This window comes from Panthera tigris, chromosome B3 (assembly GCF_018350195.1).
Source record: "Panthera tigris isolate Pti1 chromosome B3, P.tigris_Pti1_mat1.1, whole genome shotgun sequence".
In the NCBI taxonomy this organism is placed as follows: Eukaryota; Metazoa; Chordata; class Mammalia; order Carnivora; family Felidae; genus Panthera; species Panthera tigris.
The window spans coordinates 113,665,023-113,690,206 of record NC_056665.1 but is presented as its reverse complement, the minus strand read 5'-3'; the positions used below and the strand labels follow the sequence as shown (position 1 = coordinate 113,690,206).

The following is a 25,184-nucleotide window of genomic DNA, read 5'->3' as shown; positions in this document are numbered from 1 at the left end:
TGTTCTGCTGGAAACAACTAAATTATCCTATGGGTCACCAATTGGTTTATTTGCTAATTGACTGGCCCAGCTTTGGGCTTTAAATCCAAAGAACTCATTTCATCCTTTATTAAATACTGCATGAATCTCACTCTTTGTTCTGCAAGGCTATACACAATATACTAGTGAAACTTGAATTTACACCACAATGGTTGTGCCACTAATGACCTTCCAAATGCCACTAATACCATACATGTTCCGCTTCTCAGTTGGATCCGAACCTGTCAGTGAATTCTGAGCCCATTGACCTCCCTCTGACACAAGAGCAGACCCCCACCCCCATGCCCGCCCCCAGCCTCCCCATCTTTCCATGATTTCACTTCTGAATCAGTTACTCTTTGGAGACCCCAATTCCTTTACACCCACTCTTTTTACATGGTGGACAATACTTTATTCGGAAATGCTCCCTCCTGTAATTACAAATCCTGTTAGTCATCCTCCTCCTCTCCCCAGGGGGATTGTGGGCTTTAATTAATTAACGTGGCTAAACCGCTTTGAGGTGCCTGGTTGAAAGGTGCTATATAAGTGCAAATTATTATTATTACGGCTGTTGACGTCCCATGGCGCAAAGCCTTCAGCCCTATGCATCTAGAGACCTGAACAAAGGCTTCTTCATCCTCACCTTCCCTGCTAGGTCTGAGATGGCTGGCTCAAGGGTATGGGGGCAAATCTGTTACCGTATCAACATCAATCAACTAATTAATCCCCATTATGCTGGCTTCCTGTCCTTCTTCCAAGCAGCACCATCCTGTTTCATTTCACAAATCGTGCCCCCATCAGCTCTAGACAAAGGTCATAGTGTCCCTTATGGCCTCTGTTGGCCTAAAGGAGAAAAAAAAAAAAAAAGAGAGAGAGGGAGAGAAAGTCAGTTTGAAAAAAACAAAACAAAACAAAACTGTGTTGTCATGAAATGCACTAACTTCTCACTAGTAGTCTAAACAAAACTTTCCTTCCAGCTGTATTCCTCTTACATACATACCTGTCTATTACCTAGGGAGCCAACAGCCTCACAAACCAGGGATACCCAGAAACACAGCATCGGTGTGGGGTAAGGTCCCGCAGCCCTGGCTTGACTGCTGATGGCTACAGACAAAAGCCCTCTCTGGGCTGGGTGGGAAGAGGTCATCCAGAGAAGTGGGAGCCCCTCTTCAGCTTCTTCCACTCGCTCTCAGGTTTCCCCTGAGAAAGCCAGTTGCCGTCAGTAGCCAGGAAGCCCTCACAAAGACAGGGGACCATGATTTAGATGTTTTGTGCTGCACCTAGCAAACCTCAGCCCTTAACAAATGCCCAGTGCTTCCACTGTGATGGTAGCCATTGAAAGCAGCCCTGTGGGGGAGATGTGGCCTCTCGAAGGGACGCTGCTGACCAAAATGCTCCTTACAAGGTTGTGCCTCAGACCCTTTGTTAGCGTGGACGTGGGTGAGCCTCAGGGGGTCATGTCTTCATCTGCCTCCATTTATCCTCCCTATTGAAGGGCTCCTTCAGGACATCGGTCAGTCTCTGTGGGAAGTGATTTGGAGGGCAACAAAAGAAGTTGGGCCCTTTGGGGGGCCTTCAGAATTCAGTAAACATCTGGACACGGAAGGCCACGTTCTCAAGCAGTCTAGCTGGGGAGATGTCAAAAGAGAGAAAAAGCTGTGTGTGCAAGGCAAGCTCTTAGTTCTGTGGTGACATTTGTTGTAGAAAAATACAGCCGCCCCAGTAGGTAGATGGGAAGATTTTTCAAAAGCTCCTCTATTTGTCAGTTTTTGTGAGTGCAATGTACTGTTTGTCAGTTCTTGTGGCATGTGCGAGGAAGTAGAAGTTTCGCATGGCTGGGGAGCGGCATGTGATGGATGTTCCGATTCTGTATGGGTGATGAATAACCCACTATTGCACAAGCCTGTCCTGGGAGTTGTTGTTAAGCATTTCTGTTCTCCTTGAGGTTTGTAAAGTACTTTCTAGTCAAGGTGACTTGTTAGATTCTCATCATGAGCACATTTTAATTGACCAAAAAATGAAGTACTGAAGCTAAGGGATTTACATTTCATCACATGGTGAAATTCAGGATCTGAACTCTTGACTCTCAACATTCCCTTTATTATTGAATCAATCCATTTAGAGCACATTAGTCAGCATGATTCAACATTAGTCACATGGCACTAATCAGCATTCCCCAGGGTCCCCAGATCTATCCTCAAACAGCAAAAGAAACTGGCCTCTATTAAAAGACAATGGAAAGCCATCAGTATTCACAGGATGATGTCCAGTTCAACTCTCAGGAACCCTACTCTCCTACCCTCAGGAACCTTCCTCAGTCATCCTATTTGAAATGATTCTATCTCCTTTTTTTTTTTTTTTAAATGTCTATGTTTTTTTTTTGAGAGAGAGATAGTGCAAGTAGGGGCAGGGCAGAGAGAGAGGAGGACAGGGGATCTGAAGCAGGCTCTGTGCTGACATCAGAGAGTCCTATGTGGGGCTTGAACTCACAAACCGTGAGATTATGACCTGAGCCGAAGTTGGATGCTTAACTGACTGAGCCATGCAGCAGGCACCCCAATTCTATTTCTTTTAAACATATCACATTGTTAGAACCTCGATAATAGGTGCCACAGTTTGCCTTTGATTAAACTTACTTTGTTTTTGAGCTAACTAGATTTTGAGCTACTAAAAGAGAGGGAGCATTTTCCCCCTAGTCTTATATCCTCTGAGCACCATGGTTTACAAACAATAGATACCTCAACAAATACCTGCTGAACTGAACTCACTAAAATGGAGCTTAAGTCATATTCCAGAAAGAACACCAAGTCCTTTTGGAAGAAGTTTTCAAAGAAAATCAACAACCTGAATTGATTTAACATCTTTTGGTATTATTACCTGGGCATTTTCACAAATGCAAATTGTTAGCTATGCAAAGATAGCCAAATAGCTTCCAGGTTCTAAAAGAGGAGTGTGGATCCAGGCTAACTATAGTCCAGGCCTTGAAATAAAGTTTTTTAATATAACCTTATTCCAACTGACATTTTGTTCCATGTTTTAAAAAATGTGGAGACAGGAAAAAACATTTTGGGGGAAAAATGTGTTTAGTCTGTGACTTTGGACCCAAATTCATACCCTGCTTTGTGCTATAAGCACAAGTAGCTCTTGTTCAAGTATCTTTCTTGCAGAGTGCATAATAGCACATACTAAAGTTTCTACTTGAGAGAGATTTTGTTTTGGGTGGAGGACCAAAATTTTTGGTGCTGATCCTTGGTGGCATTACTAATTGTGATACCCTACTTCTCTGTTCTAGACTCTACCAAAGAGGGTACTATTAGTATTTTTAATATATAACATTTACAATACAATATTTATGCTGCATTTCAACATTATGCTACAAGCCCAGCCCTAGGGTCTGTACTATTGTACCCTGTGGTCTAATCTCTGCAACTGGGCTCCTCTGAAAAGGATGTGTCACTGAATATTCATCTCCCCTTCTCTCTCAAGGTAAAAGAACTCCCAAAATTTAGCTAGGCACATGGTCCCCAGATAAACAACTATAATTTTCCAGTCTTTCTTTTCATATATTTACAGATTGGCCAACATGATATAAGCAGGAATAATGTGTGTAACTTCTGGTTAATATCCTTAAAAGAAGGAGGATACCCTTTCCTTTCATCATCATTTTCTACCTCATACAAATTCTGCTACCTGGTTGTAGGTAATGATGCCGAGCCATTGTAGACCATGACAACCATGAAGGCGACATCCTAGGTGTGATGGGGCAACAAGCTAAGAGCCTGGGTCCCTGGACAAATACATGGAATGAGCTGCTATACTAGTTCTGGACTGTTTTCCTCTGCAATGCTATGTGAGAAAGCAGTAAACCTCTACTTTTGATTTATATTAAGTGGACACTGTTAATTTGTATTATGATTCCACCCAGCCAAACTTATAACCCAACTCAGGAACTTTCTTGAGGGATTGCTTACAATAGAGTGACTGATCCATCTTAGCTTAGGATTTCAAGATTCAAGGTTCAGGACAGGAGTGGAATATTCCAACAGAGGCTCATGAAGCCTGAAAGATAAGTTGCCAGAAGGGCTGCCATGATGGAAGATGAGAGGCTCCACCCCATTTCTGATTTTATAAAATCTTAGGAGCCCTGAGTATTTGTGAAGGGCTACAAACCCAATTCTGAGGTAGTGAACCCTACTTTGCCTTTCTGGAACTCAGTCTGCTGTCCTGAAAATAAGGGCAGTGGATGAGACTAAAATCTCTCATTCTTGAAAGCGTATATAGTTATAGCTTTGGGAGGAATTAAAGTAATTTTTGTCAACTAATCATCTAAGTATATGCATAAAGCACATATGCTGTGCAGAAGATACCTCTAGAGACTATGGAAAGATAATACCCCAATGGCAGAGATAAAAGAGGTATCCACAGAGAATACATGAGAAGACTGCCCATGCAAACATGACAACCAACTTATAATTACACACAGCTGTGTAGCAATTGGTTCGCTACCTCCAGAGGAAGTTTAAATTGGTAAATGTCCTTGGAAAGCAACTTGGGAATATATAGTAAAGATTAAAGTGTGCATACCCTCTGACCAGTCGTTTCACTTTTTATGTATACCTAGAAAAACCCTCACACCAGCACACAAAGAAGCACATGTAACAGAATTCACTTAGTTAACAAATAATTGAGATTTCCATCAATAGGGGAATGGATAATGTGGCATATTCAGACAATGAATACAGATACCTCATTAAAGTAAAAGAACATGATCCATGTGTATCAATGTGGAAAAATCGTAAAAACAAGACATTAAGTGACAAAAGCAAATTGTGGAATGATGTGTCCAGTAAACCATTTATGCAGACTTGGAATGCACTCAAGACAAATCATTGTATCATATTTGGATTCACATACATGTAGAAAAGTTCTTCAGAACAAGGGAAAGGATATGTATCAAACCCTGGAGAGTTTCTACTTCTGTGAAAGAGTGTGAGGGAGGGATAGGTACAAGGGGTTTTTAATTTTGTCAAGTTTTATCCCTATAATTAAAAAAAAGACTGGAACAAATCTGACAAAATTTTAACATTTGCTAAGTCTGGGTGTTAAAGTCATGGGTTTTATTATTTTCTGTCCTGTTCCATATTTAAAATATTTTATTTTGGAAATATTTTCCAAAAAAATATTTTTTTGGAAAATAAAATCTCTCTTTGAAGCTAATAGCCAGAGTTAAAAAAGTAAACAAAGCAGAGGGTTGGTGGGAGAAGTTGCCATGGAAGCAGGGAATGTGAAGTAAATGTTGAAAAAGAGGAGAGAACTGGCAGAGGGGCATGCTTCCTCATTTTCCCCAGGGACGTTCCTCCCTGAGAGGCAAGTGGGAGTCATGAAGGACAATGCCTTGGCCTGCACAAGCTTTTTGAGGCTGCAGTGGCACCTGGCAGCCCAGGGACAATGTGACAGACCTGCTCTGCCCTCTTCTCTGTGACCTCTGGGAGAGAAGTTCACTCTCTCTGCTCCATTGAATCCCAGGGCTCTCCGCCCAGACTCCCACAAGAATGCCAGGCTGTGCCAGGTGTGTGGGTTCTATTTACCAAGCAGACACCTCCATACCTGGATGGAAATAGATTGAGAATCTTCTGGGTCACTTTGAGTCCACTAGGCAGAAAACATTTAGATGTGTTACTAATTCAAACTGAAATCTGATGAATGTAGATGGTGGTATTTGGGGGAAAAGAATTTTTTAATAAATCACCCAGTTGGCTCAGGGTCTAAGAAAATGGGGTGGAAGAATCCAACCCAATTTTGTGACAAGGGAACAAATAGGGGAGATTAATGCCTCTCCCAATAAGCTTCAAAAGGCGATCAAACAAACATTCTTGATTTTACAAGAAAGATGAGGTACATAGCTATCCAGCCCTTAAGAAAAATCATTGTTTCATTGTTTTCTGATTTCTTCTGAGTCCCTAAGTAGGTGGTTGGAAAAACAGGAAACTAGCTTCATTTGCAGAATTGTCTCTGGACCCATCTCAGGGTGCCCTGGGCTCCCCTAAGATTCCTTAGCCCCATCCCAAGGTTTATGCTGCTCATTCAGAACTAAACTAGCAGAAGATAGCACCAGAATCCAAATTCAACCTGTCATACCTCATTTTAATTTTTTAAAAAACAACATAAAAACCACAATTCTGCCCTACTGAGAAACTAAGGCATTATTTTCTGTCCCTAACAACTTGGCACTTGATTTTCAAATGCTCGCTAGATTCCTGAGGAAATGGAGAGAGTAGGGCAAAGGAAGAGTGAATAAGGAGCCCCTCTTCATTCTCCCAGGCCAGCCCGGCTTCCTTACTAAGTCGGCAGGCCTCCACTGCCCTGAGCCTCACAAAGGCCAAGGCGGCTCTGGGAGAGACCAGCCTTGGGTTTTTCCTAGGCCTCCCGCAGCATCAGCAACACAGTCTGGCTGTTTTCAATTATAGGATCTTAATCTTTATTCCTGGCCTGACACAGAGGCCCAGGGGTCCCAGCTGTGATCTGCAGGGCGCAACATTTGGGGCTTGTTGGGGAAACAAAGAACATGACCAGAGCAGAATATGGGTCAGGTTGGAGTACACTGCAAATGCCCCTTTCCCTTCAGCAGCCAGGCGGTTCTGTGGGTCCACTCCATTAAGGCTGATTCCCAAAGCCAGCTCCTGCTTTCCTTTCTCCACTAGGCCCTGGCACCCTTAGCCTTACTCTGAGCCAGCCAAAACTCTAAGCTTTTCCCCCCAGTGGGTGCTGGGCATTTCATGTTGAACTCGGGGCAAGAGGAGAAAAGCATTAATGGGAGTCACCCCCACGCCCTCCACCTTTCCCACTTAAGTTGCACAAAAGGTCTGACTCTCCCTCTGCTGGGACCTGCCCCTCTCAGAGTCTGAACCATCAGGAAGCTGGTGGCTGCGAGCTCCCTCTCCTTTGAAGCCAACTATTTCCAGGGTCTTGAGCCCAACCATGAGGCCAGGATCTCCACAAGTGCAGGACAGACAAAGAAGATGCAAACAGCTCAGTATTACCATGGTAATGGCCTGAGCCAGGCAGCCTCCTGAAGATGCTGGGAGGGTGGGTTTTCTTTTACTTTTTCTTTTCTTTCTTTTTTTTCTTTTTCTTTTCTTTCTTTCTTTTTTTCTTTTTGCAAAAGGAGAATAGTTCCGCTTTCTATTTTACTACAACAATAGCACAGACCGGCTCCTTCAAGTATTTCAAAAAGCAGCCTGAGAAATCTCTAACCAGGCCCCTCAGTCTCTCCAGCCTGCCGATTTATTGTTCCTCCCATCCCAGGGAACAAAAAGGCAGGAAGGGTATAAGGCCCCCAGTTGCCGGCTGTTCTTAGCATCCTAATCCTTGGGAACTGGTAAGGGGAATGGCCTGTGGAGCCGGTAAATCGAATTCTGGCCTCACCTTTTATTCCCTCCCTCTGCTCATGCACACAGGAGCTCTCCAGATATTATAAAACCTCCTGGTTAGTAGGCTGGTAGGAATCTTGGACTTGCTAACGGGATAAAAGGCAGTGAGGGGTCATTCCCACATTCACTGACAGCCCCCTCCACCTGAAAAAGGGCAGCCTGTATGGACTGTTCCTTCCCACCACTCCAGGCTGCCTCTGTATAACAAATACTGAACGTCCAGCCCCAAGTGTCTTTTTTAGTTGGTACCATAGGAGCTGCCCTCACTCTTCCAGCCTTTCCCCCTCTCCGTCTCTGTGTCTCTCAGACATGGATTGTATTGCCCCTCAAATCCCCTGCACTAGGTACCAACCAACCTCCATGCCAACCTGGGGCTAGCATGCCAGAGCAACCTCTCACACGAGGAAAGCTTCTCGACCTTGCCTGCCTCGACCTTTCCAAGGTTATCACCCAGAAATCAAAAGTTGCTTTGCCTTAAACCTGGGGAATTATGGAGGTGCCTTTTTTTTTTTTTTTTTTTTTAGTTCAGTCATCTGGTAAGAGTAGGGGGAAAAATAAGCTTTCATGTTCTGGTGTATGGAGATCTCAAGGTACAACTCTACTGAGCTAAGGGATGATAAGTACACCATCACCGAGGAGAATCAGATAAGCTGAAGGGTTAAGGCCTGTGGAGATCACCCAGGCCGATGACTACACTCCAAGGAAGAAAAATATTTTGCACTGCAACCTCCATACACAAACTCATTATGCACACACACAGTCACCCAAGAAATATGCCATGAAACAATGCAATATGTGTGATATAATCTGTGATTTTTAAAATTCTCCTCTATTTCATTTTTAAAAATTCTGGTTGTGACTCATTAATTTCATTTCATGACCCACCAATGGGTTGCAACACAGTTTGCAAAGTGCTGAATCAAGGTCAACATTGTCATTTTTAAGCGGACAAAACTGGGGTGCCAGAGATTTTCTCAAGATTACACCAGAGCTAGAACAGAAATCCAAGGGAGTCTCTCCATTAGAGGAGGGATCTGCATTGTTTTCTCAGGACCAGAGCTCTTTCTTGTGTTCCCAAAGCCTTGGGAGCACATAGCTATTGGGGAGGGAGTCCCCAGAGGTCTGTATTCAGTGGCATTACTGCTAGGGGCAGAAGGGTTCTGCTGCCTCAGAAAAACTCAGAGAGGGAGACATAGCTGGGGCAGGGGATGGAGAAAAATCTTTAAAAGCAACCAGGTGAGTCACTGAAGTCTCCCAGACATTTTTATTTATTGGTTGGGGTTCCTACATCATCGTACTCTTCCCTTAATTTTTCTCTCTCTGAGACACATAGCTATAGGTCAGCCTCCTTTCTCCTTTGTTTTCCAACTTTTTCTAATAGTCTTTCTTTGCCAATTTTTAACCTCTACCAATTCATTTCTAGCCTCTCTCTAAACAACTTTCTATTTCCTGTCAAAATCATGATCTTAGCAATGAGGCTCAGAAGCAACTCTGTGAATCTTGTTCTCGCAAATATTATCCTAAAAATTATCCAAATTAGGTCAGGCTTAGAGATGCTGTTTACCAAACTGCCCAGTGATCAAGATATAGGCACGATACCAAGGCTCTGAATACAAGCCATCTGGGCAAAACTGCCTCTTTTCCTCCTGACATTGCCTTGTAATCTTCCATAGAACTTCTTAAAATCTTCATTTAAATTTGCTATTTAGTTGATTTCTAATCTTTTAAGAAAGCCTCTAAAAACGAAGAGCCAAAAGCCACACTGTGTACTGGGTAAATAAGAGTTCAGCTTTCTGATTGCTTATTAGTTATACACCCTTAGAGAGTATGTAACAAAGGGGCCTGCTGTTTGCTTTGCTTAATCTGGTCTTAAAATCTCTGCTTCTTTGTCAGAAAACAATATTTGCAATTGTAAAAAAAATATTTACCAAGGAACTTGGATACCATAAGTCAAAGGCTAAGAGCCAAAGGTCAATAGTTCTTACCCCAAATTTCCCTGGACCCGAGTCCCTGCTGTGGAGCTCAGCTGCACCAAACAAACAAGCTGCTTTCCGGGTCCATTAAGAAGCGGACGTTTTAGAAGGGGAAGGAAAGGGGAGGCTGCAGCCTGCTCCTAGGTCCAAAAGCATGAGCCCTCCAGCCCGCCCCACAAAATTCCTGCTAGATCTTTCCTATGCAATGTGTCTCCATGGGAATATTCTAAGGACTCACCCTGTTTCATCAACCTGGGGAAAGTACTCGACTTACAAAATCCTAAAGGGTGGATATTCCTCCTACAGACAGCAATGACAGTATGTTCCACTGGGCTTTGGCATAGATGTTCACCTATGCATTCTGTGGACCTGCCTCCTGCCTGGCAGTGGGGGGCAGATGTGTGTCCTCAGTCTTCAGTGGAGACTGTTCTCAATCTACAAAGCAGCTTTGGACAACTGGCCCTGTGGGCTAAGTTCAACAGTGTTTGAGTTTGCCTCTCATTTTCGTTATTTTCTGGACAGACCTGCAATCACCAGAAGACCCAGCATCTGGGAACCACCATTGTACATCAGTGAGTTCCAGGCGGTGGCCTTGGGGCGCTCTATTGTGAGCCAGAACTCAGCTCCTTCTAAGTCCTAGGCCCGTGTCACATGGTACAGGTCAGCAAGGCCTGGTCCCCAGTCGGGACTCGAGTAAAGGGAACAGAAATGGAGTAACCAGAAAGGGGCCGAGAAAGTAGTGGCCAAGGAGCCATGACAAAGTGTCTCCCAGGCTGCCAGACCAGACGGTTTTTCAGTTTGGTAAGCAAGAGGGCTCTGAGGCAATGCTGGGTCCTCCACACTCTCATCAGAGGCTTACTGTCTGGTTCCTCACTCCACAGGGTCTGCAAAGAGCACCAGCTTTTGGCAGTTCCTAGATTAGTGCTTTAACTCTCATTCTTTGCCTCACTCTATTAGGAAATTCTCTAGTTTTCCCTCAGCCTCACCTCCACCTTCTGTTACGTTCTTGCCACAATTATCAATCTCTTTTGATCTCATCAGGATAAATATCATTGGTGAATTCATCTTGGCCTTTGATTCTACCCTGAAGCAGCTTCTATCAGGAGCATGGCAGTAATTATCACCAGTGGTAGGCAGCAGTGAGCATAATCAGCTTAAAGAAATGGCTTAATCAAGGATCTTACCTTGAAGAACCAGGCCTTCCTTCTGGATGGTATAAGCAAATGAGGTGAAGGGAGCCAGAGGGGACTTGGCAATGAGAATCTGCACATAAAGCATATTTTCCCAGAGTTAGTCAAAGGGGTATCATATCAGAGATGAACCTCTGTTCACTCCCCTTCCCACTTTGAGACAAAGCGGTAACATGTGACTACAAGCCATAAAGTTTATTTAAAAAAATTATTTTAGAACCAAATCAGTGTTATTCCTTCAAACAGCTGATCGCTTTGGAAGGCTGTACATTTATCCCAACTATTCTGCCCCTGAATGCCATATTCTTGACCAGTTCCTTTAGAAATGTTGCTTTATTTTATGCCTCATGCTTTAACAGCTACCTTTTTGCCCAAAGATAAACCTAGACTGATTCTCTAATCTTATTCATAAATTTAGCTATTTTTCTAAAAAGAAATTCAAAGCTACCCTTAAAAGATAAAGATTTACTATCATTATAAATATTCACAATAACTTGGTAAAAGCAAAGCCATGATAATTTGCTTTATTGGCCCCAGCTCTTTACCAATTCTGTATTCATGCCATTTGCCCCGTAACTACATTTCCTCTTGCTTAAGGTGTAGGTATTTCCCTGGACTGAGGATTTGCCCATATGACTTGCTTTGGCTAACAGGTTTTTTGCCTAGGCTTCGAGAAGCCTCACATATCTCCCCTTGCTCTCTTATGCTTCTGCTACTGTGAGAGAAAAATACGTCCAAGCTAACCTGCTATCTCAGAAGGAGGTTGAGAGACACCTGATGCAGTGCTGGCTAGCCACACCCAGTCCATATTGTTGACCCCCAAGAGAACCACATACATATTAGTTAAGTGCTTATTACTCTATGCCTCTGAGATTTTGGTGGTGTTGTCATGAAGCATCACTGCAGCAAGAGTTGAATGATATACCAGCCAACACAAAATATCAACAAATATTTTGAGCAATGGCTTTCTCCTAACAAAATACCTACTTTAAAAGGGATAGTCAGGGGCGCCTGGGTGGCTCAGTTGGTTGGGCGGCAGACTTCAGCTCAGGTCATGATCTTGCAGTCCGTGAGTTCAAGCCCTGCGTCCGGCTCTGTGCTGACAGCTCAGAGCTCAGAGCCCGGAGCCTGTTTCAGATTCTGTGTCTCCCTCTCTCTGACCCTCCCCCGTTCATGCTCTCTCTCTGTCTCAAAAATAAATAAAGGTTAAAAAAAAAAAAAAAGGGATAGTCATGGGGTGCCTGTGTGGCTCAGTGAGTCGAGTGTCTCAGATCATGATCTCGGCTCAGGTCATGATTTCAGCTCAGGTCATGATCTCATCATTTGTGGGATCGAGCTCTATGTCAGGCCCTGTGCTGACATTGTAGAGTCTCCTTGGGATTCTGTCTCCCTCTCTCTTGGCCCCCTCCCCTGCTTGCACACTCTTTCTCTCTCAAAATAAATAAATAAAGTTAAAAAAAATAAAAATAATAAAAAATAAAAGGGATAGTCATTTGGTCATTAAAAAAGTATTATCATTAACACCTATTCTCATACTTCATAGGGTTCCACTGAACCTCTATGACATTTCTCTTGAAGGAAGATGAAGACCAGTTTCCTGCTTTACAAATTAACATCATCAAAGATAGGGATAGTGTGACACAGAGCCACTTAGGTAATCAGGGAGGCAAGAGAGAAGGAAGAAGTAATTTCAAATCACCAAAAGGCTTAAATGTAATATCTCAATTTATCTCAATACAGCAAACATTTACTGATTGTCAACTCTGGTGGTATAATGTGGTGGAAAGATCATAGGTTGTAGTCATAGAGTTTGAATCCAGGCTCTTCCCCTAATCAGCATGGTGCCTATTATAAGACCTCCAATTTTCCCGTAATAGCCACCCCCTCTTCTTCTGTTTAGTTAATAACTCCCCAGGTTTCAACACTTCTCTGCCACTTTTGCAACTGGGGGGTGACCATGTGATCAAGCTTTGACTAACAGTCTGTGAGTACAAGTGACAGGTAACACTTCCAATGTTTTGAAAACTAATGTTTTCATTAAATCACTGTGTGCTCTCCACTTTCCCTTTCCCTGTTCCCAAGGGCAGGAACTGGCTTCAACTACATGGAGGTGGACATCCTGGGAGATGATGAAGCAACTTGGGAGCAGGAAGCTGAGTGACCTCACAAAGCATCAGTGCTTCCCACCTGGGATCACCTGTCCATCTCAGGACAGAGCCACTTGTCTGAACCACTGAGTTTCCAAATGTCTTTGTTACTGTGGTATTTGTAGCCTGAATTCTAACCAATACCGTGGTTCTGCACAACCTAACCTTTTTGATTCTCAGTTTCCTCACATGTAAAATGGGGATAATAACACCCACCTAAGTGGGATTATTGTGAAGATCAAATTAAGTATATTAAAATTCCTGTCACTGAGCCAAACTAAGAAAAACATTTCCAATCAACTCGTCCCATATGCTTCCCAAGTACTCCTTACTTTTCACTCATCAAAAACCAAAATACTTTACTTTTTTTTTTAATGTTTATTCATTTTTGAGAGACAGGGAGAGACAGAGCATGAGAGGGAAGGGGCAGAGAGAGAGGGAGACACAGAATCTGAAGCAGGCTCTAGGCTCTGAGCTGTCAGCACAGAGCCCGACGCGGAGCTCAAACTCACGAACTGCAAGATCATGACCTGAGCCGAAGTTGGACGCTCAACCGACTGAGCCACCCAGGCGCTCCTAAAATACTTTACTTTTACCAGAAGGATTCAACTCAAGTTAAATCTCAGTAATTTACTACTGCTTTACTACTGCTCTAGAGTTATGTGAATAAATTTGCTCATCATTCTTAGACCCAATGAGTAGGTCGTATAGGTGGGCATTAGCATCTTCATGTCAATACACCTCACCTGAAAATTAGGTGGAACCTTTCTGACAGAGTTAGTTTAGGGGCGGTTCAATGTGAAGTTTATGGATGCCCAATGGCAGGAGAAGGGCATGACAGAAAAGAAGATAGTACTTCTCAAACTTCAATGTGCGTATGAGTCACCTACAGGTTTTGTTGACATGCAATTTCTCATTCAGTAGGGCCTGATAATCTGCATTTCTAGCAAGCTCCTAGGAGATGCTGATGCTGTGGTCCATAGACCGCATTTTGAACAGCTGGGTTCCAGGAAATTAGCCCGACTGAAGAATCTAAGATGAAGAAGCAAGAGACAGGAGTCCTGGAGCCAATTAGAAAGCTATTGTGATAATTCAGGGCTGAGATGACAAGGCCCTTAACCACAGTTGTGTCAGAAAGAATGGGAAAAAAAGGAAATGGAGAGAAGAAATATAAATCCTTTAGATCAAAGAGCAACAGAAATAAATTAAACATATCCCAAACCTCAGATCTTTCTTGTCTGCATAATTGCACATGAAACCAAAAGGGTATAAATAAATAGTAATCAATAAAGTATCATACTATATTTTTGAAAATCATATTAACCATTTTTACTTCATAGACTAAAAATCTGACACTAAGGGAAAAAAATAAGATATTCCAATGCAGCACAACAAACAGGATCTAAGGCTATGGGTCAGTGGTGCCACCTCCATCATTTGAACACTTCCACTCCTAGGGAGCACATGCCCACTGTGAATAAGCCAAGAGACATTCGCCTGGAGGGACCTCACACCTGGAAAGACCTCCCTTCCAGGGAATCATGGACTTTGGGCAGGTCATTGATAAATGCCCTGTCCTTCCTGAGCAGGGTTTAAAATCGGTCATCAAAAGGATGATTTGTATGCAGTTAGAAAGAGGAAGCGATCAGTTGTGTCAGATGAATCGCACTTCCTTTTTTTTGGAAAGAACTTCCAGATTGACAGATCTGAGGGCTACCACCAACATGAAATATCTGATTTTCTGCAAAAAAAATGTAACAAATTCTCAATATCCTTCTGGGATAGAGTAAAGACAAGTTGGGCTGGAGGCCAATACCATTAAGTGGGTTTGTAAGTGACACAAAGATCAATAGCAACCTCTAGTAGAATGCATTGGATTCTAGCCTTGGTCTTGTCCATGTTCAGCATTCTTACTGACCTGGACAAGGACACTGATGTCCTCAACCCCATCCATACAACAAATATGGGATCCACCATGGAACAGAACTGCCCCAAACTGCCACCCTAATGGAGTTTATATTCTCAAGGATGAAAAAGATAATAAATAAAATGAGTAGAATATATGGTATATTAAATGATTATGCATGCGATGGAGGGAAAAAAGGCAGAGAAAGAGTATAGGAAGTGTATTGGAACTGAGGAGAGGGTCAATTTTAAATAGAGTATTAAGAGAAGACCTTACTAAAAAGGTGACATTTGGACTTGTGGATTATGTAATTAAACCTATTGATGGGATGCTGAATGTGGTAACAGAAGACAAAAAATGCAAAGAGTCGTTATATTGGATTAGACAATCATAATAACAAAACAAATCTCAGTCTGGCTAGAAGGTTGGGACAAATCCTGCAAATCTTTCAGAATGAAATTTTATTAAAATATATGTAAGGCCCTGTCCTTGAATACAACGGACCAACTACTGGTTACAGAATGGCTTACAGAATAGCATTCAGAAAATGGTTTAGGAGTGTTAGTTAACTATAGTTCAATACAAGTTGGTTGTGAAATGTGGTTCACAAAAATCTAGCATGGTCTCAGGTTGTATTAGTGGAGACACAGTATCTGGAACAAGAGAAGTGATGGTCTTCTTCTCATTCAACAAATCATACTGGGTGCGATGTGTTTGGATTGGAGCCTAAATTCCAAAAGAGAAACTGACAAACAGAAGAACAACTGGAAGTGAAGGGTGAAGTGGGGTGAAGGTGTGTTTGCTTTTAATAGTTTTCTTTCTTCCTTTCCTTCCTTTCATTCTTCCTTTTTTCTTTTCTTTCTTCCCCTCTCTCCTCCTTCCTTCCTCCATACTTCTCTCCCTCTCTTCTTCCCTCCCTCTCTTCTTCCCTCCCCCCTCCTTCCTTCCTTTCTTTCTTTCTTTCTTTCTTTCTTTCTTTCTTTCTTTCTTTCTTTCTTTCTTTCCTTCTTTCTTTCTATATGAGTTTTCTGATCTGAAGATTCTTTAGTGTTACATATTAGAGAGGAGAAGAGTAAATTCGTTTTCTAGCCCAACAGATTTCAGGAAAAAAGTGATGCTTGCCATGTATCTTTGTGAATACATAGAGAGTCTTCCCTTTTTAAGACTTGAATGAATACCCCACACTCTTGTGCCTTTCTACCTTTCAAACTAGAAATTATCCTTTTCTAATGCAAACAAACCTCCCTAGTAGATGATTTGGGCTATTTTGTTTCAGATGTTCAGTCATCTCCTGCATTTGGTGTGCTATAATCTTTGTCTGACTTGTGCTGTTGTCAAATGTCATTCTACCTTCTGCAATACATCATGACCTGCAGGGAGGGCCTGGCTGCTTAATAAAATTCCAAGATGCTAGATGAACTTTTTTTTTAAATCATACTCAACCTTGCATGCAATGTGTGAGGTTGGCTTTGGAATCCTCTGAGGGTTCACAGAAATATGTAGGTGGGCAAGAATGAGTGCAGACACTTTGGCTCAGAAAGCCAAAGTGTCTTAGGCCAAAGCCTAAGGCCACACAGGGCAGGTGTGTGGTGTTGTGAGCTGTTATCCCACCTGCAAATAGCTAGGTTGTTGTTGTTGTTGTTGTTTTTTAATGTTTCCTTTATATCAGACTAGCTTGACTTAATACTCTAATGAATATACTTTTTCCTCTCTTCACCTATTCTTGCAAGGAAAGTGATCATCAATATATTAAAATTCTTTTGAAGAACATTTAAGGTATAGATGTGTTGGGTTCCAAATCCCACTACTATCTGGACATAATTTCCATTACTTGTACCCCCTACTCACTATCCACGTACTTATCCACATACTTATTCAATCCACAAATACTATCCAAGTACTTATTCAAGTACTACAAATAGTATCCAAGTACTATCCATGTACTCATTCAATCCACAAATATTTACTGGGCACTTTCCTTTGTGCTAGGCACTGTTCTGGATGCAGGGGAGATAGCAGGGGATGAGACAGACAAGGTCCTTGCTTTCATGGAGCTGACATTCTGGTGGCAGAAGACAGACAATACAGGGAGGTCTTTAGGCCTTTGGGGTTTTTTTCCCATTGACATTCTACTATGACTTTCTTTTTCCTGGGCACTCACTCATTCATTCATTCAATCCATTCATCAACAAACATTTATTGAATACCTACTGTGGACCACGCAGATTCAATCTGCACTGTGTGAATTCGCACTTTTTAAAGGACTGCTATCTATTTCTACCTCAATTTATTTCTTATGTGTATGTTCTGAATTTTCGATGGGATTGCAAAGATCAGAGCACTTTCTTTGATCCCACATCCATCCCTTTTATAGGGCCCAAACCAGTGCTTTGCACAAAGTGGGCTCTGAAAATGACCAGTGAGTATTTTCCTCACTGTTCTTCACTTTATCCCTATTTTTCACACTTTATGTGTGAAGTTTTCTCCTAATTTACAAGTGAACACACAGAGGCCTAGGTATTCTAAATAAAACTTGGAAAGAGAAGTTAGCCTTTGGGGCTCACTGGCCTCCCCTTACAGACCCTATTCTCCTTCTTTTGTGTCCCCTCAGGTGCCTATTTGGCTTTGGAGCAAATACATTGTCAGCTGATTCTCTTTAGCTTTAAAGTGGCAGCTGATTTAAACCTTCTAGGGTTACCCTTTCTGGTGTTTGCATTTTAAATATAAGGCTCTCAAAGGAGATTAATGGATCTAAAATAGTGGAAAGTCCTACAGGATCAGGATGGGTGAGGGAGCCTTCCGGTGTTCCCACAGTGATGACGATAATGATGAAGGAGAAAACAACAACACTTTGAGGTAGGTGGCTTATAAGTGCTGAAGTCGGGATTCCAGCCCAAGCCAGATGGTTCTATAGTCTGTTTTTGAACCACCATGATGGTAGCCCCCAATGTGTCATGCACAGATGAATCTACTTTTCTGGGATAATACATCGAATGAGGCAAGATGTATAACAGACAATAAGGGCATTTTCTTTCTGCAGCCTGGATATTGCACAAGTCAAGACAAAGAAGGGAGTTGGATAAGATATCCATGCAAGCTGCCTTGGAGGTTGGAAGTTCACAAGCATCCACACTGGCAGTCTTCTTTCTGCCCTTCATTTCTGAATGTCCAAATCCTACCTACTCCTTGAATCCCATACAACTGCCACCTCTCCCAGAAAGCCCATGCCATTGCTCCAGCCTGAGGTAATCTTTCTCTAATCCCCTCACACTCCATCTATACCTCTCTAATGGTGCCTACTGCTTTCTCCACTGTTTCACAGTGAATGTTACCTGGACCTACTACCACGTATTTGAAGGTAGAGACCATCATTGCTGCTTCTCCTAGTCCCACCAACCTCCAGTATGGTGCCAAATACATAACAGAAGGTGAATTATAAAACCAAAAAAATGAAGCAGTGAATAAATGCACAAATTGTTGACCATCAGAAGCCCTGACTCATACCCACTTTGAAGACTTAGCTGGCACCCCTCCCCAAAGTTGGGAGACTTAGAAGATGCCATAGAAAAGAGCAGCTTGCCCAGTCAATCACTGCCAAGATTCTCAGCTTGGGCAGGTCCAAAGTCAAGTCTTTGGTTTCAGCTTGCTATAGCATCACATGTTTTTCCTGGCCTGATCCCACTTCTAAGAGGCTCAGAAAGTGGAAAAGGAGCCATAGAACAGAAAGTGCTGGCCATAGGAACCTCAGGCCTTCTCCAGTATGGTGACACCTTCTAGGGATAGTGCCTGTGTCATTCTAAAGTGTAGGTGTGACCCTCATCTGGAGCAACCCAGCCCAGGCCTTCTCCTTCATGGGTGGTCAGAAAAGCCAGTGTGGAGCAGACACACAAAGATGTCAGGAACCTTGGGTACAGGCCTTCCTGGAGGCTGCTTTTATAGAGTTCTGGTCCTGGCAGTTTACCTGAGTTTCTGCAATACAGCCTCAAATTTAGGAAAAAGTGAGTTTTGCCTTTATGGCCCAGGAAAGGAGACATGAATAAGCAGCCATGTGCTGAGGGTAATCTGGCACCAATTCTTCCACTTTCTCTTCTCTAATTCTTGTGCCAGGAAGGCTTCCCTTAACACTGCTAATGAGTCCTTCCTCTCTTCTATTTCCTTCTCCTTCGCAACCACTACCCCAAATCTCACATTGGTTGGGGGCGAAAGGCAGAGTAAAACCAGCTGGCAGAGGAAAAGAATAAGCAGAAGAATTTCTTTCTGTAAGGGGCAGGTGGTAAACCTGGCTTTCTTTCTATCTCTGCTCTCTGCTACAAAACTTAGAGTCCAAAGACAATGTAACATGTTCAGCCAAGAAAACTGGGGTGGGAAGCAATTGAGACAGCTGAGAAATGTGACTTCATATCCATCCACAATTATTTAATTAACCCTGCTTCAGCCTCCTCTGTGATCAGCAAATTATGTGGTGGTTGATGAATTCGGCAGTGATGTCCTTGTTGAATACATCTAATACTTTCATCTGCATGCAGAGGTCCTTCTGAGAAGCAAGGGAGGAAACCTACTGACTCTGAAATGTCCTTCAACAGGGACCCTATTTTCTCACTTCAACTGGATGTCTAGGCTAATAAAACCCATTGCTAAGCTAAACAAACCTTTCCTCTAGCTGTACCAAGTGTCTGTGACAGAAATTCTTCATGCCAGGGATTTTCCTCCTTGTCCAAGACTTAGAAAAAGGTTGTTTTCTCAGCTGCTTTGAAGCCCAGGAAGACAGCCAGGGAGGCAAACAAGGCAGTCAGTCTTGCATCAGATAATTCAACAGGCTTTTGATAACCTCAAGTCTTCTGTCTCTTCCCCAGGTTGAGCTGAATTCTCCAAGCCTAGGGACAGAAAGCCGGAAACGCTCCAGACAGGAAGATCTCTGTGGCTGGAAAGAGGCCACAGGACCTGGGGGGAGGGGGGGGGGCGGGCAGGGGGGCTTGAAGTGTACCCAGTGATCCTCAAAGGAATTCCCTAGTCATTGTGTTAAGAGAGCTGGAGGGAAAGGTGGCAGAGGTCCAGTTCCCAGTCCTTATCTGGATCGTATACTGATTGGAATCTGCTTCATCACTTGGAAAATCACTCTCTGTGGAACACTGAAGTGTCAGTACCGACAGCTTTGCAAGATTATGAGAGGAGAGTGGAGAATGAATTTAATGGCATCTAAACTGCCTTCTCCAAATAGGGGAGTAAGATCTGCAGAAGTCATAAAGTACTGGAAAATGACAGGGTGGAAAAATGAACCATATTTGAGCAGGCATGAACTTATTAATTTATCTACATGTGGTCTACTTCACAACTTTCCCTACAGAAATTAGGGGCAGAAATTAAGTTGATTTGAATTCCTAATGAAATATAATTCTAGACTCAGAAGATTCTCCTACAAAGTTTGGTCCTGAGGTTACAAGACCTTATTCCCCCATAGAGTATCACTATACTCTTTTATAACATCTCTCTGGTGATTATTTAAAAATGTTTATCTATAATACACCGGGTTCCCAAAGCATATAAACTAAAAGAGCTAGCTCCCTAAAGAAAACGTTAAGTTCCTCAGACCAATAAGATATTAACTTAGTAAATTATGATAGTAATACTTCAGGGTCAGAGTGTCATTTTGAGCTTATTTTTTCCCCAACATTTTATTATGAAAATTCTCAAACATACAGCAAAGTTGAAAGAGTTTTTTAGTGGGTACCCATAAACTTATCAAGTAGATTATACCTTAGCATTTTATTATACTTGTTTTTATCACATATCTACGCATCCATCAACCCATGTTATATTCTGTTGTCATTGCATTTCAAAGTCAATTGCAAACATCAGTGCACTTTCCCCTAAATACTTTAGCATGCATATAGTTATCTATAAGCTTAATATTTGTTCATATATTTTTAAAACCATGTTCGGGTTTTTTTTCAGTGAATTTTACATGAAGTTTGAAAGGGTTAGTGATTTTCCCCAAATTATACTAACATCAGAGAGAATTTAGTGACTACACATATATAGATAGCATATAAATGTATATAGTCAAAGAATATGGGTCATTCTTTCTATATTAAATGTCAATTTTACTGAAGTATTACTTATATGCAATAAAATTCTTTTTTAATATAGGCAGTTAAGCTATAAATTTCCCTTTAAGCACTGATTTAGCTGCATCATATAAGTTTTGGTGTGTTGTAGTTTTGTTTCTGCTTTCTCAAAGTATTTTCTAATTTTCCTTGTTATCTTTTCTTTGATTTATTGCTTATTTAGGAGTGAGTGTGTGAGTGTGTGTTTAACTTGCACACATTTGAGAATTTCCCAAATTTTCTTCTATTGTTGACTACTAATTTTATTCTACGTGACTAGAGATGCTTACATGATTTCCTTCTTCATTTATTGAGACTCATTTTGTGGTTTAACATATGGTCTGTGCAGGAGAATGTTCCATGTACACTTGAGAAAAATGTGTATCTGCTATTGTCAAGTGGAATGTGCTACAAATGCTTATCAGATTGGTTTATAGTGTTGCTCAGGTCTTCTATTTCCTTGCTGACCTTCTGCCTAGTTGTTCTATTATTGAAAGTGGGTATTAAATCTTCAAGTATTATTGATTTGTCTATTACTCCCCTTCAATTTTCAGCTTTTGCTTCATGTATTTTGGGGTTCATTTGTTGGGTACATATAAGTTTATTCTTCTTATGTCTTCCTGATGGACTCACCTTTTTATTCTTTTAATCTTTTTTGTTTCTAGTAATAATTTTTGTCTTAAAGTCTATTTTGTCTGATATTAGTAACCAGCTCTCATTTGGTCACTGTAAAGGGGTTACTGAACCCAATTGCAGTGTGTGTGTATGTGGAGGCTTTCCCACACCACGACGTTATTCTTGGATACCAACAGGGCATCCACAACTTAACTCTGACACTATCTACTTGGAGCTAGAATCAGATTCTATGGGCAAAGTGCTTAGTCCCATAAGACTGCCTCCACTTCAGATGCCAGTCACAAGCTCATGTTGTTACCTGTGCTTCTGACAAACTGGCCACATTTTGGAGGTTCCAATGGCCCCCTCCACCTCAGGATGCCAATCACAAGACCAGGTTGCTACCTGTACTTCTGACTGACTGGCTATAAGTCAGAGGTTCCCATGCCCCCTCCTTGGATTCCATTAATTTGCTAGGAAGGCTCGCAGAAAAACCCACTTACTGATTACAAAGTATATTAAAGAATAGTAATCAACATCCAAATGAAGAGATGTATAGGGTAAGTTCCTGAACAATGGAGCTTCTGTCCTTATGGAGCTTGGGGCTCAGGATGGTGGCATGTGGAAGCATTCAGGATCCCCAACGTGGGCCTATCCAAACCGCCTCCTTTTGGATTTTGTGGAGGCTTCATTAACTCATTACCCATTAATGATCCATTTAAACTTTAGTCCCTTTCCCTTCCCTGAAAATCAGGGTGTGAAATTAAAAGTTCAAACCCCCTTATTTATGGTTGGTTTTCCTGGTAACCAGATCACATCCTTAGGTGCTTTGCAAATATCACCTTCATTGCCATAAATCCATTCATTTGTGGTGGAAAGGGCTTGTCATGAATAATAAAACAACCATTTCACAATGCTCTGAAGCATTTTCAGGAACTGAAAACAGAAGACTAAATATTATAACAAAAGATGCTCTGTTGCTCTTATTGCTCCGAAATCTAAAAGTTTTGGAATCTGTGAGCTAGGAACTGTAGAAAATATATTTGGGTCATCTAAATCACAATATTGCTATTTGCATGGTATGTATTTGTCCATTCTTTTACTTTCAACCAATTTGTGTCTTTGACTCTAAAGTGTATCTCTTGTAGACAGGATTTGGTTGGATCATATTATGTTTTTGTTTGTTTGTTTTACCTATTCTGCCAATCTCTGCTTTTGATTGGAGTATTTAGTTCATTTACTTTTAATATAATTATTGACTAGGTAGGATATGTCTGCCATTTTGCTATTTGTTTTTCTGTGTATCTTACAGTTTTTTGTTCCTATATTTTTCCATTACTGACTTCTTTATGTTAGATATTTTTCTAGAATACCATTTTAATTCTCTTATTTCTTTTACTACATATTTTTGAGCTATTTTCTTATAGGTTTCCCTGGGAATTGTTATTAAAATTTTAAATTAAAAAAATTATTTCAGATCAACACTTTAATTTCCACTAATTATAAAAATTTTGCTCCAATATGGCTTCATTATCCTATTTTGCTTTGTACTACTGTTATGTAAATTATATCTTTATACATTTTAGGTCCATCAACAGTTTTATATTTATTGCTTTATGCAGTTGTTTTTTAAATCAGATAGGGGAAGAAAAAAATTATCAAAAAATACATTCATCCTGTCTTTTGTATTTACCTATGTATTTATCTTTACCAATGCTCTTTGTTTTCACATGTGGATTTGACTTACCCTCTAGTGTCTTTTCACTTTAGCCTGAAGAACTCCTTTTAGTATTTCTTATAGGTCAGGTATATTAGTGACAAATTCTCAGATTTTCTATTTCTCAGAATGTCTTAATTTATCCTTCATTCTTGAAAGATAGTTTTGCTATATATACAATCCTTGGTTGACAGTCTTTGTTTCAGCAATTTGAATATGTCATTCCACTGTCTTCTGGCCTCTATGGTTTCTGATGAGAAGTCAGCCAACTATTTTTATTGAGGATCCTTTGTACATGAAATCACCTAGTGACTAATAACTAAATAGCTAATGATCGAAAATATTCCCTAAATGCCTTGAGCCAGTAAGTCTCCCTACCTTTGCCAAGGGTCTCTGTGTGTGTTGGGGCATGCCTTCAACACTCCAGCAAGTAGTTTAAAACTCTGTCTTAACCTTTATTTCCTACTTACACAGAGCCTTAAGGTCAGCCAGAAGTGAGAGCTTAGGGTCTTCTTAGGTCCTTCCTGGGCATGAGCAAAGCCCTGTGCATGTGTATAGACTTCTAGGTTCCCTGGTATATGTGGGACATTTACAAAGGTCCCTGAGGACATCTCATTCCCCAGTTATTTTCTTTACAATTGTTTTTTTTGGAGGGGGTCAGCCTCTTGTTATCCCTACTTGGTAATGGGGCCTTAGGCAGTCATAATGGTAAGTAATTGCCACTGACTGTTTTCAACAAATTCCCTGTTGAGTAGGGCTGTTCACATAGACCAAGCTCTGAGGCAGGGCAAAAGAGACAAGCCCTGAGAATAGAGTTTTCAGTGAGCTGCCAAACAGGTCACATGTTGACAATTCTCTTGGATCGGGCTTTTGGGGAGCTCGAAACCTGTTCTGCTTCCTCCAGTGGCTGCTAGGCTGCTGGTTTACAATGTTACTGTAATTGAAAGATGGTTGGCTTTCAAGATTACTGCAGAGCTGGGGAGGAGGAGGATGGGATTAGGGAAAGTTAAAATGCCACAAATGTTGCTGTTCTTACCAAGATTCTTCTGCTTTTCTTGAGTAAACACTCTTCAAATTGTTGCAAGCCTGTCGTTAATTTCCAGAGTTCTGAAAGGTTGATTTTTGGCAGTTTTTGTCAATGTTCCTCTTGCTTTGTGGAAGCACTGACTTTCTGAGGGCCATACTCTACCATTCTCTACATCGAGTCTCCCAAGCCAAATTCTGATTCAATACACATCTTTGTTATCTCCCCCATTCAACCCTGCCACCTGCTTTTTCTGTTTTAAATCTGTTTGTGGTTTTAGATGATTGTTTTTATTTTGTTCTTAATGAACTTAATGCTTACACATAAGCATTTGAAATATTATTTGAAATAGCAAATACTATCACTTGGTATTATCTCCCATCCTTTTAACTGAAGGTATGTTGGCTACCATAAAGTTTTTAATTTCCAGGATCTCTTTCTTGTCTTCTATTTCTAATTCAGCACATCCTATTCTTGTCCTTATATCATCTTTAATTCTCTGAGATTATTTTTTTTTCTAAATTTTGCATTAGCTCTAACTCCTCATGGCTCTTTTTTTCTGTTTGTTTTATTTCCTCTTTGATGTGGGAGGCATCTTCCAAAGTCTGGTGATCCTTGTCTGTTCAGTCATATTTAAATTATATAGCACAAAATATATTTTATTCTAAAAATAAAATTAGAAATACTATGTATATGGACAACATTTGTAAACTGGTGGGGTTCACTGGAAAATGACCAATGTCAAAACACAGAGATAAGTTCTTAGAGGTGGACTGGTATTTACAGAAATGAGTTCTCCAATCTCTTGTCTAGTTTCCACATTCTAAGAGCAGGGCAGAGAAAGATCACCATTTGGCAGGTATAATCCCTTGTTTTAGCCACAGGATTCCCCTTATCTTCTGCTTTGTTTAGAGTCATAAGCCTAAAATTTTTCTAATTCATTTTCTCCAAAGCTAATTAAAAAAAATTTTTTTTTAATGTTTATTTTTGAGAGAGAGAGAGAGAGAGAGAGAGAGAGAGAGAGCGCGAGCAGGGGAGGGGCAGAGAGAGAGGGAGACAC

General features: G+C 41.3%; 1 protein-coding gene across 2 annotated transcripts in view; it reads right to left on the bottom strand.

The window, feature by feature from the left end:
• RAD51B (RAD51 paralog B) overlaps nucleotides 1-25,184 on the bottom strand; it is a 641,285-nt gene that overhangs the window by 67,642 nt on the left and 548,459 nt on the right. Inside the window, exons 10-11 of one of the 2 annotated variants that reach the window (XM_042989963.1) lie at nucleotides 10,606-10,684; nucleotides 424-861 (exon numbers count right to left, since the gene is read on the bottom strand). In XM_042989963.1, the coding sequence (XP_042845897.1) occupies nucleotides 845-861; nucleotides 10,606-10,684 (96 nt within the window). In that variant the 3' untranslated portion in view covers nucleotides 424-844. Of the gene's footprint in view, nucleotides 1-423; nucleotides 862-10,605; nucleotides 10,685-25,184 lie in introns of those variants that run through there. The other variant, XM_042989965.1, reaches the window with a different exon arrangement.